Source organism: Chelonia mydas, chromosome 1 (assembly GCF_015237465.2).
Source record: "Chelonia mydas isolate rCheMyd1 chromosome 1, rCheMyd1.pri.v2, whole genome shotgun sequence".
Lineage (NCBI taxonomy): Eukaryota > Metazoa > Chordata > Testudines > Cheloniidae > Chelonia > Chelonia mydas.
In genome coordinates this window covers 138,616,208-138,633,952 of record NC_057849.1, presented here as the reverse complement: position 1 = coordinate 138,633,952, position 17,745 = coordinate 138,616,208, and the positions used below count along the sequence as shown (strand labels likewise).

At 42.3% G+C, this 17,745-nt stretch overlaps 1 protein-coding gene across 4 annotated transcripts in view; it reads right to left on the bottom strand.

Annotated features, from left to right (window-relative positions):
• CNKSR2 (connector enhancer of kinase suppressor of Ras 2) overlaps positions 1 to 17,473 on the bottom strand; it is a 379,302-nt gene extending 361,829 nt beyond the window's left edge. Inside the window, exon 1 of one of the 4 annotated variants that reach the window (XM_037901608.2) lies at positions 12,065 to 17,473. In XM_037901608.2, the coding sequence (XP_037757536.1) occupies positions 12,065 to 12,128 (64 nt within the window). In that variant the 5' untranslated portion in view covers positions 12,129 to 17,473. The remainder of the gene's footprint in view (positions 1 to 12,064) is intronic. The other 3 variants (XM_007070479.3, XM_027832677.3, XM_037901599.2) reach the window with 3 other exon arrangements.
• Between the last annotated feature and the right edge of the window lie 272 nt (positions 17,474 to 17,745).

The window sequence follows — 17,745 nt, the reverse complement described above, 5'->3', positions numbered from 1 at the left end:
GCAATGCCCCTCTGCCATGTACATTGGTCAAACTGGACAGTCTCTACGTAAAAGAATAAATGGACACAAATCAGATGTTAAGAATTATAACATTCATAAACCAGTCGGAGAACACTTCAATCTCTCTGGTCACGCAATCACAGACATGAGGGTCGCTATCTTAAAGCAAAAAAACTTCAAATCCAGACTCCAGCGAGAAACTGCTGAATTGGAATTCATTTGCAAATTGGATACTATTAATTTGGGCTTGAATAGAGACTGGGAGTGGCTAAGTCATTATGCAAGGTAGCCTATCTCCCCTTGTTTTTTTCCTACAAACCCCCCCCAAGACGTTCTGGTTAAACTTGGATTATTGCTGTGCACATTGTAAGATGAGCTATTGCCAGCAGGAGAGTGAGTTTGTGTGTGTGGTTTTTGGAGGGGGGTGTTTGGGGCGGGGGTGAGAAAACCTGGATTAGTGCTGGAAATGACCCACCTTGATTATCATGCGCATTATAAAGAGAGGTTTCAAAGAGGGATGGGCTATTACCAGCAGGAGAGTGAGTTTGTATGTGTGGGGGGGGGGGGGGAAGGGTGAGAAAACCTGGATTTGTGCTGGAAATGGCCCTACTTGATGATCACTTTAGATAAGCTGTTACCAGCAGGAGAGTGGGGTGGGAGGAAGTTTTGTTTCATGGTCTCTGTGTGTATATAATGTCTTCTGCAGTTTCCATGATATGCTATGCATCCGATGAAGTGAGCTGTAGCTCACGAAAGCTCATGCTCAAATAAACTGGTTAGTCTCTAAGGTGCCACAAGTACTCCTTTTCTTTTTACGAATACAGACTAACACGGCTGTTACTCTGAAACCTCCCTTTATGTAGGACAGCGTTTTTCAAACTGGGATCTGCAGACCCCTGCAGGTCCACAAGGGTACTCCAGGGGGTCCGTGGGCCCCGCTGATCAATTCCTCCCACTCCCCCCCTACCAGCACCTCCTGCACACCGGGGAACAGCTATTCAATGGCATGCAGGAGGCGCTGAGAGGAAGGGGGAGGAGGGGCATGGGAAGTGCTTGGGGGAGGGGACATAAAGAGGTGGGGAAGAGGAAGGGCATGGGTGGAGCAGGGTCGGGAAGAGGTGGGGCCTTTGAGGAAGGGATGGAGTGGGGGCAGGGCCTGGGACTGAATGAGGGGGTTGGGGATCCACAAAAAAATTTAAATCAAAATGGGGGCCCTCAGGTTGCTAAAGTTTGAGAACCACTGGTGTAGGGGGAACCTGCTGCGATTGAAGGCTGGGACTTGGCTCCTTCACCTCCAGCCATCCTCCTAACCCTGCTGTATGGGAAGGGTGGGATGTGATCAGGGCATTCCAGGATTGAGGTGAAGGAGTGTGGTAGACCAGAGCTTCATAACACCTTATCCCACACTGGCATAAGGCCCACAGTGAGAAGTGGAAGCTCCAGGAAATGGCTCCATGCCCTCAGCAGCCCAGCTGCAGCAGATGTTACAGCAGGCCCCCATACTGGTCCTATTTACTTACACCAGCGGAGCAAGTTAGAGCAGGCTCCCTGGGGCTGGAATGCCAAGGAGCAGGGAACTGAAACCTTCTCCTCTACATGTGAGCACAGCTTCAATATAGTGAAGTATCAGGACCAAAAAATCCTTTTCTTTTTTTGCAAATTACAGCTGAACAAATACCATTCTCAAACTCTCGCTTTAAAAAAAAAAAAAAAAGTGAATCTGAACTAGAACAGAAGAATGAAGAAAGTAACAAGAACCTGTGAAATATCCTGAATTTAGCTTTTTGAATATTTAAAATTAATTTAACAATCTTATGATATCTTTTAAAACAAAAACCAGGCATTTTGAGATGTGTTCTATTGAGTTTTTCTTGTTATCCATTAAACTTTTGGCTGTGATAGTTTTCCTTAAAAAAAAAAAAACACCTAAGAGGATTCAGTTTGACTAATAAGTACCATACTAGTACAGTTCCTTGATTTGGGCCTAATACAAATGGGCAGCAGGTTTAAAACAAATAAAAGGAAGTTCTTCTTCACTCAGCGCAGAGTCAACCTGTGGAACTCCTTGCCTGAGGATGTCGGGAAGCCTAGGACTATAACAGGGTTTAAAAGAGAACTGGATAAATTCATGGAGGTTAAGTCCATTAATGGCTATTAGCCAGGATGGGTAAGGAATGGTGTCCCTAGCCTCTGTTTGTCAGAGGGTGAAGATGGATGGCAGGAGAGAGATCATTGATCATTACCTGTTAGGTTCACTCCCTCTGGGGTATCTGGCATTGGCCCCTGTCAGTAGACAGGATACTGGGCTGGATTGGTCTGGATATTGGATATTGGTCTGACCCAGTATGGCCATTCTTATGTTCTGATTTTAGTTCTAAAGCTAAAATTAACGAGGTAAAAGAAAAAATGTTAGATTACAGCTTTAGTTGAGGTGATAATGCCAACATGATTTAATCAAAATAAAAATGTCTTTAAAAATATATGCAGTGTAGCTGTAGCAATGTTGGTCCCAGGATATCAGAGAGACAAGGTGGGTGAGAGAATATCTTTTATTGGACATCTTCTGTTGGTGAGAGAGACAAGCTTTCAAGCTTACAAAGAGCTTTTCCTTCAGGTCTTGGAAATGTACTCTGTTTCACAGCTAAATACAAGGTGGAACAGACTGCACAGCATAAGCAGTTAACAGATATTGTAAGGGACAGAAGTTGGTCCAGTAAAAGATATTACCCCGTCCACCTTGTCTCTTAAAAAAAAAAAACGCGCACACACACACATATAGTCAAAGTTTGAAGAACCAGCTGCAGACATCTCTTCTTGTGATACATTTTACTTTCCTCCTGGCTACACACAATCAGATCATGTCTGAAAATGAGGAACAACACAGGCTTGCTTGCTTCCTTTGAAATCAGTAACAAAAACATCCATGGATTCAATGTGAGCAGAACTGCGCCCAATAGAATGTCCACCACTGAGACATACAGACTAGCATCCACAATCCAACTGAATGTCACTGAGATTTGGTAACGATCGGTGGTTCTTGGAAGCAGACACAAGTTTGAAGCAACTCAGCATTTGCGGAATTTACACAGTGAACATGTACAATTAATTATTAGTGAACTAATATTAGAAAGCATGCTGCCAAAATTCCTGTAAAATAGACATTTCTAAACTCTAATATGAAGAATTGATATGGTTCACATGACTTCTACATTTTGCAAGATTGCCATCAAATAGTAAGCCTGTCAAGAATGCTCCATGCCCATTTGTAAATTGTTTGGCTTAGGAGAGCATGCTGTACTGTGTAACAAAACCCAAAATAACTATGAAAGATCAGAACGCAGTACTGCTATGAACACAGCATATAATCGTTGTGGAAATCACTTGAGAAAACATATTGTGAGGCTATGTTTAAACCAACAGATGTTTTAGAAACAGAACAGTATGTTCAAGCAAAATAAAGGTATAACAGGCAATATTAAAAGGCCACTACAATTAGCACATTTACTTTCATGTTGAACAAAATTGCCTCATCCAATAAGACTACCTACCTAGAAGATTAACAACTTATCTAAAGTATGTGCTTTCTGTTATGTTTAAAATATGTTTTTTATTAATTATTTGCAAAGTGGCTGATTCCCATAGCAAAAACAATGTTACCCAACCAAGGGACTTTTAAGCATTGTCGCATATATTAATTTCAACTCAAGATTTGGTTTCGGCTCATAAACCATGGCACTTAAAGCGTCTCAGCCTCTGACTAATATATCTGAATAGATAACCATAACTGATTTAAGTGTCAGCTATCAATGTTATTAAAATTCATAATGTCATAAGGATGAGCAAAAATATTGAAGAGATGCTCACAGAAAGAAAAGAGGAGGTAAAATATGTAACTTTCAGTGATGACCCTTCAGTGCAGTTTTAAAAGTGGAATCCTTTTAAAATGAAATTTGATACAGTAAACGAAACTAAAAAAAGATTAGCCTTTTCACTAGTGTAGGAAACAACTCATTGTTATTCTGAAATTTGCATTAATAAAATTTTCAGAATAGTATCAAAGCTCTAAGAAAGAAAAACATTCAAGTGTTCCTCATAATAAAAAGTCTGGAGTACAGCCCTATTTCATTGTTTTTCAACAACAGCTTTCCTTGTTATGCTTCAAAGTCTAATGGCATCACTTCAAAAGTGAATGGAGTGTTGTATGCACCCTCTGATCTGGCAGAATTTCAATTTGTTTTTCTGAAAGAAACTTTATATTTTAACGCCAACACCATGTAAAAGTCTGACCTGTTCCACACAGGACAATTAGCAATGACCATTTTTCATTGTTGTGCAATACTTGGACTACCTACACAGTCTCACCAATGAATGCAAGATTGCAGATCATGTGTATTTTTCATACCTAGGCAGACTTATTTCCAAAAGGAAAAAAACAGGGAGATTACAATTATTTCTGGTGAACACGTTTTGCAAGTGGGTTATGAATAATCTATTATAATACAAAAAGCCAGGCTGACAACAGTAGACTCTAATGTAAACATTTGTTCATATAAAAATGGCATTACATACAAGAGCTCAAAACGTTTTAAACCAAAGAGTAAAAAACAAATTTAACCTAATAAACCATTGGAGGACATTTGGAAGGAGGTAATATTGAAAGCCTTGTCTATGGGCCAGATTGGTGTCTCCCTCCGTCCCTCCCCACCCTGCAACGTAGAAGAGTCAAGGGTGAAAACTTTGTGACTTCCTCCCCAGGGAAAACCACAGCTGCAGGGACAGGACATGGAAATGGGAGCCATACTGGTGGGTGAGTGTGAGATGGAAGGGACACAGATATTAGCAGCAGTATAGCAGATAGTTTGATTAAATTATAGTTTTACTGTGTTTTGATTACTAATGTGTTTGCATGTCAGAGGAACTTTATTCAGGGAAAGCCAAGTCCAAAAATGGGTTTTGCAAAAGTTCTGAAAGTGGCCATATCTATGGTCATTCTTAGTGCTTATAAGAATGAATTCCATATTCCTTGTTCAGCTCCTGTGAAAGTTCTCTCTCCTTCACTCATGAGCCTCCCCATTATTGCTTGACAGTTTCATTGTTCCAGTGGAAAGTAGCTGTCATTGCAGGTAATGGACACAGAAGGATAAGCGATCTTTCTCAGTCACCTAGGCCAGTTCCATGGAGAGATCTGAATATCAGGACAGAGACCTTTAACTGAGCTGACTCCGCATTTAGTGGAAAGCTAGTGCAGAGAAAACTTGGGTGGTATGTTCATAGCGAATGCTGTTGCTACGCAGACAGTGGCTGCATTTTTGCCAATTAGAGTATTTTCAGAATGTGGGGCTTCATTCCTAGATGTAACCAGTTGCAATGATCAGGCCTGGAGATCACAAATGCATGTTTCAACGTAGCCATATCTGTGTTCACTAGGATGTGGCATATTTTTTGCCACCATGGCTCTATGGACAACCAAATACAAGGAAGATTCTAAAAGACTCCTAAAGATAAAGAATTCCTAAAGATGCAGACCATTCTTAAAAGAGCATGTCTCTTTCTACCAGTCTTCTCCAAGTTCAAATTTAGCCATCGTTTTTCCTCAGGGTGCCAAGTATCGAGAAAGCTGGGAGATATGAGATAAAGAGCTGTGTCTCTGAACTGCTGGCACTTTACCCCATGCTGTCTAAATAACCTTCCCAAAGCCTTAGCATAGATTTTGAATAATGAGATAAAGGATTAAACCTGTGGAACTCTGGAGGGGAGGGCTCTAGATTTGGCAGAACAGTTGCCCATGAAACCACTCTGGTTTGGTCTAAAAGGAAAGACCAGAGCCATTTCAGGGAATTTCCATACAGCCCTGCAATTTCTTGGGCCAGGAGTGCTGGGTGATTGTTAAGCATAAAACATAGATCCCTGAAATGCCGCTACCAGAGGGGTGGAAGCCATCTGTCAATTAAAGCACTGCTGTCAGGAGGGAAGGGTGATACCCAGACAAACCCATGCTCTTATGAAAAGGGCTATGGAATCTCTCTTTATGCAGGATAGACAGGGACTCAGTTTTGATGTCTGATCAGAAATATACACACACAGTAACCTATGTAGCACTCTACTTAACTTAAAAAAATTATTATTCTGAGGAAATTAACAGTATTTAATATTAAACACAGTAAAATTAAGAATCTTTTTAATTACTTTCTGCTTTTATTTATTCCACGCTACTTGTCCCCCCACATGCACTGCTTTAAAAAAGATATTATGGATGGAAAAAAATATAGCATTAAAAGCCATGAGAGAAACTCAATACATCAGATTTCAGTTTCTGTTTACTACAAGCGAAGCTACAAGGCAATATTAATCTACTGTGTTCTCTTTTGATATTAAGATAGCTCATTTGGTAAAATATCACAGGGTACCGTTAACAAAGGTATAAGGTTTATTAGATGGTTTAATTTAGCTTTTCAAACCTGATTAACTTTTTCCCCAGCATGGCATCCTTTTTGGGGGACAGGGGCTGGGAGCATTAGATTAAAACTAACTAACACTTTTTGAAAACTAATGAGTCACCATATCAACCACAGTAAATCAAGCTATTGTCAGCAAACTACAGCTATTATAAATATTCTTACAAGGGATATAGTTAATAAAAATATAAGACCCCGCAAAGTGCATCTTGGTGTTTGGAAAGTAATCATAAATCTTGTCCTCAACATTTCCCCAATGCTTCAGAAATCTGAAGTGTATCTGACAGCTCCACTTCTCGAAGAAGTGCATACCATGACTCCCAATAAGAATCATCCATGGAATAAGTCAATGTCTCACAATTCCTCAGTGAAATCCACATACATCCTCATAGGAAAAGGCAGAGGAGTTGATTGACACCAACTTAGTTCAGTGATCCATGAAGGGCCTTTAAGAATAGTCATTAAACATGTGAAAAAGCACACACACAAAAAAGAAGCAGTTTTAAGACATTAAAATATTCCTTTCTTCCATCTTCACCATACAAGACAACATACTGTATGTCGGAGACAGAGAAAAAGCCAATCCTTCTGCTGATCTGACAGCTCCGTGTCAGTTCAGTTATAGTAGATGGGTTAATTTTAAAGTTTGCAAAATATCCATGCTGACACAAGCTGAATGCATTCTGTCCTTTTTTAATTGTGAGTTGTGACTAGCTTATATGGATTCTTCTACTTTTACAGATGTTCACTGGTCATTTGAATGTTGACCAACTAAGTGCTAAGCCAATTCTATAACCACTATGTCTATTTCAGTACTGGAATCCATAGATCATTTGAAAACTATTGGGCCACATTGTGTATACTGGAATCATTAGAAGTTTAAAATCTTATTTGAAGAGATTTTTATCCAGTGAAATATCCATGGACTTCATTCCTATTCCTTGCACACCCAGATCTCCTCCTGAAGTCTAGATATATTACATACTGCTTCTGAGCTTATAATGCTTTACCTACATTAGTTTATCTCCATTTATAATATAGAGCTCAATCCTTTAGTCCTTACTCTAGCAAAATGCCCCTCTTTTGCCTGAAAAAATAATTCCAGATTGGGCCATTTATTGCAAGTGTTGAATTTATACCAGTAAGATTATCATCACATAAATACCAAAAGCAATCATCTGAAGTGTTGCATTCCCCCCCACACACACATACGCATACACACACACCTTCCAGATAACAGTAATCAGTAGGATTTTTTTCCTTTTTTTAAAAAGATTTTGTGCTTTGAACACTGAAAGCTGATCTAAATAACAATTTTTTTGACAAACTGTTGTACTCTCTTGAGACATCTACCCTTAGCAGACACATTCTATAAGGGAACACCTATGTAAAGCAAGCTTGTTTACAGTTTAACAAAATAACCCAATTTCTAAAAAACATTCAAACAGCATTTGATTTCTAATAACGAAGATTCAGTGCAATGGATGCAAACCATGACTGATCGCCATTATTATGAAGATCCTTAATGCATTTTCCTCAGCATTCCACTGAAGTTCTAATGAAATAAGACAGATGTACTAATTACACATTTTATTTCTTTATCTTTTTATAGATACAAATTAGTATCTATTAAACATATGAATATGCTATTTACTTGAGACTTTCTGTAATACTGTTAGTAATAAATGTTTAAAAGCCTTAGGAAAACAAAAAGTGATTGAAGTGATATCAAATGTCACCATCAGATAATTTGTAAAAAATTGCAATACTTTAGAACAGTAATGATGGGGGTGAAATCACTGTGACCACTTCCACTTAACCTTTTCCATTACAGTATTTCCAAACATTTGCATGTCATTATTCACCAAGTACAGTACACCACACCACTATTTATGTTGCTAATTTCTAAACCAAAGAGTTATAAAATTATGTAATTTATCTACATTTTTCTGCTAAGAGAGTTCTAGTCAAATGCTGAAGCTTCTTTCATGAGATGCAATGAACGTGAGCTTTCACCTTGGGTGCCAAGTACAAAAAGAAAGAAAGGGAAGGTTAGAAGTGCTGTATGTCTGTTCACTGAGGACAAGGTTACTTGCATAACTTGGCAGTATCGCCACCCCTTTAATCTCCACACTTCCATGCACTAGAAAACTCCACAATTGTTTCCTACATTCCTTTAGTATGAACACTCAAGAGGCCATTCTATCCTTTTTTAAGGAAATTATTTCACCGCCACCTCCTTGAGTAATTTGAATTTTCATTTCATTCCTACAAAGATTAAACACTTTAACATTACTTTAAAACTTTTAAGTATGTCATCAGTATTATTTGCTCTGCTACTGCAGTTTCGTTGCTAAGGCCTTGTCTACACTAAAGGGAAAAGTTGATCTAAGCTACGTAATTTGAGTTACGTGAATAGTGTAACTCAAATCAAGATAGTTTAGATCTACTTACCATGGGGTCCACACTACACGATGTCAACGGGAGATGCTCTCCCATCGACTCCCCTTACTCTTCTCGATCCGGTGGTGTACAGGAGTCGACGGGAGAGCGATTGATGGTCAATTTAGCGGGTTTTCAGTAGACCTGCTAAATCGACCGCTGCAGCATCAATCCTCCAGTAAGTGTAGACAAGACCAACTAAAGCCAAACTAAATTTTTAGTTTAGATACATTTAAAATCAAGTTTTGCAATGTAAAATTCAAGTATAATTTGTGTTAACCATGTTTCTTTGATAAGCTTGCATGTATTTTTTTTTTCAGACAGATGATATAGTGATCTCTAGACATAGGTTTCAGGATACAAGTATTTAAATAGTGATATAATTTTGAATACTAGATCTTATTAGAGTAATCATAAACAAGCTGGAATTATTTTAATGACTGATTTTACATAGGTGCAGTATTTTCAGGAAAAATATATAATGAATACATCTTACCAAAAAATGTTTAGAAAAATTTGTTGGCATGTTATTACATTTCTAGGGCAGGACTAGAAAATATGATATAGCTACAAATAGACTAAGACCCTCTCTTCCCAAATCTATTAAGCCAAGAAGGGAGAGACTATAACTTGTTTAAAAATCAATAGTGGAGGAAGTTTACATTTGTCCACCCTATTCTAAGGCATCAATTGAGAAAGCTCCCAAATATTCTGTAATCTTTTACTTTTATTGGACTTGAATATTTAAATTAATACTTCTCATGAAATATTTTACAGTTACAAGGTACATACTATCAATATTGACAACTTTCAGCCTGTTTCAATGGCTTTGTAAAATTTGGTTACTCTGTAATTTCTTAGAAGATGAATGACCATGTTATGTTTGTTGGTTTGTTTTTAAATTCTGTGGATGGAGAGGACTTCTGCAGCAGCAAGAAATGTGAGTGTTAATGAACATTATAACTCTGTTTATGGCTATAAACGCCAGTGTGGAATAACTGAAAACATATGCTATGTGCCTCAAATTTTAAGGATGATGACGCTGTTACATTAGTAGGGTGCAACATGCTATGAAGAACTCCCACAATGTAGCAGTTGTTCAAAAGTCATATTCATCCAGTTGTACTGTCTTTATTAAAGGATATATAATACTAGATGTGATTTATTCAAATCACAGCTGCAGCCTAGATTAGAGATACTAAACATTCTGGTTTTTAAATTAGAGTTTTAAAACTGTATCTGCATACAAGATAATATGAAAACATGTCAAAGCTCAATTCCTATCTGGATAAGATTTGTTTTTAAGGGCTTGAGCTGTGGGGTGAATAAATACGGAACGGTTCAATAACGAGTTCCAGGTCAATGTAAATAATGCATCTTAGATCATGACCAGAAAGCTTTAAAACTTTTGCTGGCATCTAGGGTTGAGATAGGCATTGTTTTATACAATGAAATACAATTTATAACAATATATTGATTTCCAATGCTTCATTCAAGGGGGGAGCTTTTTATGGTGCTCACAAGAGATGAAACCCTGACTAAAAATGTACTGATTACATCTCTCACATATGGTAGATATTGCTTAAAGTTTTAATCCTCTGAAGACAAAATACAATGATTAAATCAGTCATCTCTATTAACTAACATTAGACATTATATTAAACTTTTATTATATGAGTCATTTCATATCCCATCTGTCAAGAATAGCCTGAGCTCAAATGTGTAATGTGTTTTTTTTAATTGGACCAGCTAATCTATTTTTTTTAAAAAAAGATTCATTTTCATGCTCAGGTACCAGGAGTTAATTTTTAAAACAATCCACCCGGTTTCCTCCTGAACATAGGTACTGAATCTTAAAGCATGTGAATTACAGTGTATGAAATACATCATCGGTGGGGGGGGGGGGGAGGGTGTTCAACCATACTCCTTCCATTCCCATACAACCATCATTGAGCTGGCAAATACTATGCGCTACAAAGGTAGTGGATTGAGGCGTCAGGCAGCGTTACAACATATATAAGAGCCTTATAATGAGGAAAGAAGGGTGCAAATGACATTCAGTCTCAATAAAAAAAGGGGGACGGGGAAGCCGCCTTAAAAGCCTGGAAGGACCTAGCGTCCCTACTGATGTAAATGGATGGAATTGTGCGGGGAGAGGGATAAGGGAACTGTTGCGCTCCCCGGCTGAACAGCCACCATATACCGGCCGCCTATAAACAAATACTCCACCGGCAGCCAGGGCTGGAGGCGCCCGATCTCTCCCTGTACAGCCAGAGCGGAAAGGGAACCAACCGCCCTCACCCAGTAATGCCAAACATGCCAAGCCCCGCGCCCCACAGCGGACACCAGCCTCCCCGCGAGGACCAGCAAGCCGGGCCGGCGCGGGAGGAGGAGGAGCAGGGGGCAGCTCTGGCGATCCCGCGCTCAGACGGGCTGGGCCGGCCGGCAGAAGTTGTGAAGGGCACCGCAGCAGCGAACCACCGCGGCAGCTCCAGAGCCGAGGGGTGGGAAGGGCCCGTCCCGCGGGCCAGGCAAGTCCCCTGGCCGCTCCAGGGGTGGAAAGAAGAGGCTGGGCGGGGAAGAAGGCGGCTGGCGGCGGCGGATCAAACACCTGCCTGCTGACAGGGGACGATGAGGATGAGACGGAGAGAACTTGATCGCTGTGAACCAGGCTCTCTCCCAGCAGCGCCCCGTCGGCCTCGGCCCGGCTGCGTGGCGGCCGAGTGCGGGGACCCCTGCCGAGCACACCGGGGCAGCAGCGGGGTCAGAGGGACCACTCGCTGCCTCTCCAGCCCCAGAGCTGGCATCTGCCCACGGAGAGCAGCAGCAGCAACCTGGCGGCGGAGGGGCAGCGGCACGGAAGGGCGCTAAGAAATGTCCATCCAGGTTCAGTTAAAGTCTCGAGTGTAGCAGACTGCGCGGGACACGGATCCTGCCCTCCCGGGCTGCGGACCCGGGGGCAGGTTATTTCTCAGCCATCCCACCACACGCCACCAGCTCGCTTTTGGGGGGGGTGGGGGGGGCATAAAACAAACGTGCGTGACACCCAGATTACACGAGCTCGGACACACCAATGCAGGGAAGGCTGCCGAGCCCATAGCAAGGGGGGAGGGAGCAGGGGGGATAGAGACCCCGGGGATACCACACAGCCTGGCCACGCTAGTTACCTTTCATCCAGTCCACCACTTGACTCGGAGACCATTTACTCACGGGTTCCATGATGAGAGCCATCGGGGACCTGGCCGCTGCTTGGGCGGGCGGAGAAGCGCTGCCCCACTCCCCTCGTCCTCCCGGGCAGCCGAGCAGTGGGAGGTGATGGCGATGGGGGGGAGGCGGGAGAAAGGTGGAGGCTGCTTTCTGCTGTAGTAGGTTTTCCAAGAGCCCGCTCGCAGCCCAGCCTCAGCGCCGGAGCCCGCCAGTGGAGGGGACGCCGCCACAGCCCCGCGCGCCTCTCCCGCTCGCCGGCTCTGCCTCCGCGTCTCTCTCGGGGTTTCAATTCATGTTGCTGGCTCGGCGGGGATCGGGGTGGGGGGGGGGGGGGGTGGAAGCTGCTGCACGCTCCGTCGCCTCGGGCCTCCCGCCCCCGCTGCTCCCGAGCGATCCCCGGACTGCTCCGAAGGCAGAGGGCGTGAGCGGCTAACCAGGCACCCGCGGGGCTGGGGCTCAGCCACGGTCTCCCCCCGCCCTCACGGCAGCTCCCCGAGCTCCACGCTTGTCTCTTTCTCCCGCACGGCCGGGAGCCTGGCGGAAATGACGAGCTGCAAATAGCTGAAGGAAAAGGCGAAGCCGCCCGGCTCCGCGCTGGGGAGATGCTGCTGCACGAGGCGCCAGCCGCCGCCGGGGGAAGGCGGACTCTCACGCGCGTGGGGCTAGCCGCACCCGCGCTGCCCCAGTCCCCGGCGCAGCGCGCGCGCACTCCCCGCCCGGGCCGGCGCTGGGGGCGGCCGAGGTGGGAGCCGGAGCGCTGCCGAGCGAAAGGCGCGGGAGGCGGCGGCGCAGGGCACCTGTTTCCACGCGCCCAACTTCTGAGCGCGAGGCGCCGGCTCTGCTCGAGCCTCTGGTTAGCTGAAAGGCAAACCCCCGTCTTTCGCGGGGAGGGGGAAGTAGCAGGAGCTGCTGATGCATCAGGAGGAGGTGGAGGAGGAAATCAAGCCGGGAGGCATCGTGTTCCTTTTGAAAGCGTTTCTGAGTGGGCTCCGGGAGGTAATTGCTGAGAAAAGCCCTGCTGGAAAATGGCTGTGATTTTTAATCTATTCAGATACCTAAAATCCACATGATTGGACTAGCAGAGTGACTGGGACGTCAAGTGGATGGTGGTTTTGCTCCTTCATGCATAGTCAACACGTAATTCACCTGCTACGCCTATACAAGGATGGATGATTTAACTTCAGATAGTTCTGATTTATTAAGACTCAGCCCAGTTCTGCAGACTTTACTCCAGCTGAGTAATGCTCATTTCCGCCACTATTCCACTGGTTTTAATGAGATTACTGGTGTAGTAAGGGACTGTTCGATGTGAGTAAAATTGGCAGAATCAGGGTCAGATTAAGGCAATCCCCAGACTCACCACCACATGGGCTCCCTTTAGTCCGATCCCTGCCATAGCCTTGATCTCCACACCGTCGCACCACTTGGGGTGCTGGTCCTCAAATGCAATCTTCTGGGGGTGGGGGGCTCTACCACCGTTTCCTTTTGAGTAGGCTAGGCCACCTCTGGTCTCCTCCCTACTCCTTGTCTCCAGGTGATCTTGGGTCCATCCAAGAGGAGAAAGGACTCATCCTCCCCCCCAACTGACTGCAGGACTCCCTATGTACCCAGCACCACCCAAACAAAACCAGGATGGGATGGCAGCAGCAAGAGACCTCTACCAACGTGTGTGCTTCTCCTAATCAACCCATATGCAGGAACCCCATCTCCAAGGAGGTAGTAACTCTCCCAACCATTCTTATACCAAGGGGTGAGGTGAGGACCAGCGTTCCTTCTTGGCTGTGTGCAGAACCAATGGCTACCCACACTGAAATGTGACATCTCTGAGTGAAGACTTTCCTACTCTTACTCTATCCCTCCCTCATTCCATCTACACGTTCATTTTCTCTCCCTCCTCATTCATTCCATATCCCATATTTATTATTGCCTACTTTCCACCACTGAGTCTTCCACCTCACTCTGGAGAGTAAGGAGGAGACCGAGAGAGTGAGCTGTAGAGAGAATGCCCACCTGGCAAGGAGCAATGGCAGCTAGGTACCCTACCTTTGTGAGTGGTGGGGTGACAGCAGAGGGGTCTCCCACACAGAGAGATAGGCATGACATCTTGGGTCTCCTCCTCTAGAGAATGGCAGAGATTACAGAAGAGGTCCCCCCTCAGGAGAGTTGGGAGCAGCAGAAGTGGTCCCCTCCCTCCAGCTAGCCAGGGGGCAACCTAGTCCTGCTCATAACAGCGCTGATTTCATTATACTCAGGTCACTTTCAAGGTTTCTTTGTAATTAACAGATCTAGAAACTCTTTTTTAATGAGGGATGAGATTCTGACATCATTACTTGACTGCATAAGCATTACTCTAGGCTTGTCTATAGTGCATAGGCCTTAATCCAGTCCATTGGCAACTCAGTTTTTGTCTAAGAATGGTTTCTTTACTAAATGCCACTAAAACCTATAGTTTTCTGAATCTCAGGATTCCATCTGCAAAGTTTGATTTTAGTCATTTTCCCCTCTGAAAGGGTCAAAAGATGCAAATCCTTACAAAATTAAAGGAAATCGTGGGTTATTGCTATTGTTAAGAATGGTTTCTATTAGCAACTTTTATTCTGAAAGACTTAGAAATGGATATCCAAGTTCAGTCCAGACAGAAACATGGCTTGTAATTCATACCACTAATGTATAATTTACAACATTGTGGCTGAGGAGAGGGGCAATCATTTGCATGCTTGGTGAAGAAGAGTTCAAAAACTAATACGAGTTCAAATATTTCACATTTTTTCTGCAGCTTTTCTGCCCATTTTCTCAATACCCACACGTAAGAGTCCTATAATATATACTTGCAGAATAAACTACAGTTACACTGGGCAAAAGGTTTGCAACATTGGAGAAGACAATAGGTCCATCTCTGACCCTTTACCTCTAGCAGCAGTCAGTATCTGTTGCTTGAAACTGCTCTGACCTAATTATGAAATGGTGAATGGAAAATCCTTCCTTACTAACCTCTTAAGTAAACAGCATATGCTCTGAAGCAAACGACTTGATTACATTTGTTATTTTATCTGGTACAGCTATCATACCACTATTCAGTTAAATCCTGGTATCTTTCGCAAACAAGTAAGTACTTTTAGTGAAGTCAATAGAACTACATGCATGGATTAAAGGAGAAAGATTTGGCCCATTATGAGTGATAAAATTATCCAGTAATAGTATTTAACCTGATGACCTACTGCAGCAGCAAATTCCTCAGCCTGAGAATGTGCTGCAAAAAAGGTATTTTTTTCAAAAATTGTTCTAAATTCATTGCTCAGTTGATTTTATTCTTGTTCTCGTGCTAGGGTAAGGAGTCAAAAGGTGAGACTGATGACTTTTACAGTGACTTTCCCAATCTTAAATATCTCAATCAAATTATTTTTGATGCTTTTCCTTTCCAGGCAATGGTACTGACCCTGCAATCCAATCTACATGCACCATCTTTTTGCCTATTCAGAGCCCTCTTCAATGGGATTCTGCCCAGGTGCAAGGATCCATTCAAGTGCAGATTGTATAATCCTAGTTTTTGTAGTAACTCATCCACTGCAACTGACCTGATACACACAATACTTTAAAATGTTAACATGTATTTTTAAAAGTGTCTAAATTTGTATTTGTGCAGTCACACATGTCAATTAAATACCTTTCCACTTTTAGAGCAGTGAAAATAAAGATAAAAGTAAATCTGTTGTTAAATAAAAATGGCGGGGGGGGGAGAGAAATTTATTTAATGCTGTATTACAAGTCTTAAGTCAAAAGCAGAGGATATGTCTGCTTAGGCTAGGGTGACCAGATAGGGACTGTCCCGATATTTGGGGCATTTTCTTCTATAGGCGCCTATTACCCCACACCCCCGTCCTGATTTTTCACACTTGCTGTCTGGTCACCCTAGCTTAGGTCCTGATGCGGCAAACACTTATGTACATGCTTAATTTTACTACCACAAGCAACTTCAATGGGACTACTCCCAGTAGTAAATTTCAGTAGTAAAATAGAAGTTTTTGTTAGGATTGAGGCTATAGAATGTAAGATGTCTGAAGAAGGGGCAGTCTTTTGTTGTGTTCATAGAGTGCTCAGCACAATGGTCCCCTGATGCTTGACTGGTGTTTTAGGTGCTACTGCAATACAAATGATTAATAATAACAATAATGATGCAAAAGAGAATTAAGGTACTCTTTAGACCTACTGGACCAATGTGACACTCAGCTTTAGGGTGACGGAATTAGGCTCTGTATAGGCACTGCATGGCTGGTCTCTTCAGCACCTTAGTAACTCTTTAGACAAACACTCTCTCAGTTTTTATCTGCTGGAGTGTAAATTATCCTTCACTTTTTATACCTTAATTTTATTTTATTTTATTTTTCTTTTGCATGAGTGAAGCAATACAAATCAAGAGGCTGTCACTGAGCATCTGTATTATTTACATGGGGCCAATCTGCACACTGGCTCTGAGTGATGGATTGCTGAATATATGTGGATTTCCCAGAAATTTCAGAGAACGCTGATGGGGTATATAAGCCCTGCACCTTGTACAATGACAAGTTAAAATCTTTCCCTGGAGTAAGAGAAGGAACTTGTTCTTCCAAAGATATTGTTTCAGATTCCAGCAACAGAAACAAGTTATTCTAAGAGATGTAGTAATAAGGCTAATGGAGATAGCCCCAAAATAGGCAAATTAGCTGGGATCTATTAAACGTACCCAGAGAAAGTATGTGAAAAGTGTAGTATTTCTTTCAAGCAAGGAAAGCTTGCCCATGTTTTGGCAAGATTTGGTTAGGAATTTACTTCAAGAAATACATTTCTTATTCTCTTTCCTCCAAATGTCTTTGAGAACCTGATTCTGCCATCCATACCTGCACTGAGTGATAGCTTATTCTGCAAAGTTTATGGGTCAGATTCTGATGTCCTTAGGTTGGGTAGCACCCCAAGTTTAGTAGGACTAGCATGAGTAACAATACTGAAATCTGCCACCAAATTGATGGTGCACATGGGACTATTTGTGTAGTAAGCTACCACTCAGTACAAGTACTGAGGAGCAGAGTCTACCCTGAAGTAAAGAGGTCCAGCTGGTCAGTGACATTTCTGATTTAATTCTTGGCCTAAGTTCAGTTCTTCTCTTTCCTCCCCTTTTCTCCCCATCCCCTCACCACTCGATTCATCTTTTCCTCCTTTAATGTATTTTAAAGTATTATTTTAATGACAAATGTCATCTTACCCTTTGGATATGCCTTAAATCCATGATCACTTAATATGATATGAACTAATTTTTGAGGATTAAACATTTTAATCTTGATTGTGTAATAACTACTTGATATATTTATTGTGTAATCAGAAATACAAATCATAATCCCCCAAAGGATGTTTAATCATTTAAACCACTCAGGACTCACTTAAGACACTTAGATGAGAAAGGTGGCCCAGGGGTAAAAATTCAAAGACTTCAAACACCTTTCATAAAACAAAAGATCATGGTTTTTAAAAGGATTTAAAAATGAATGACCTGAGTATTTCCCCAAGAAATCCCTATCATTTTAATTAGGTTTCTTCATTAAACAAAAAAGAAACCCTGCCTTTGAATTTGTTTTATATACAGTTTGAGTCCCATCACATCTCTTAAACA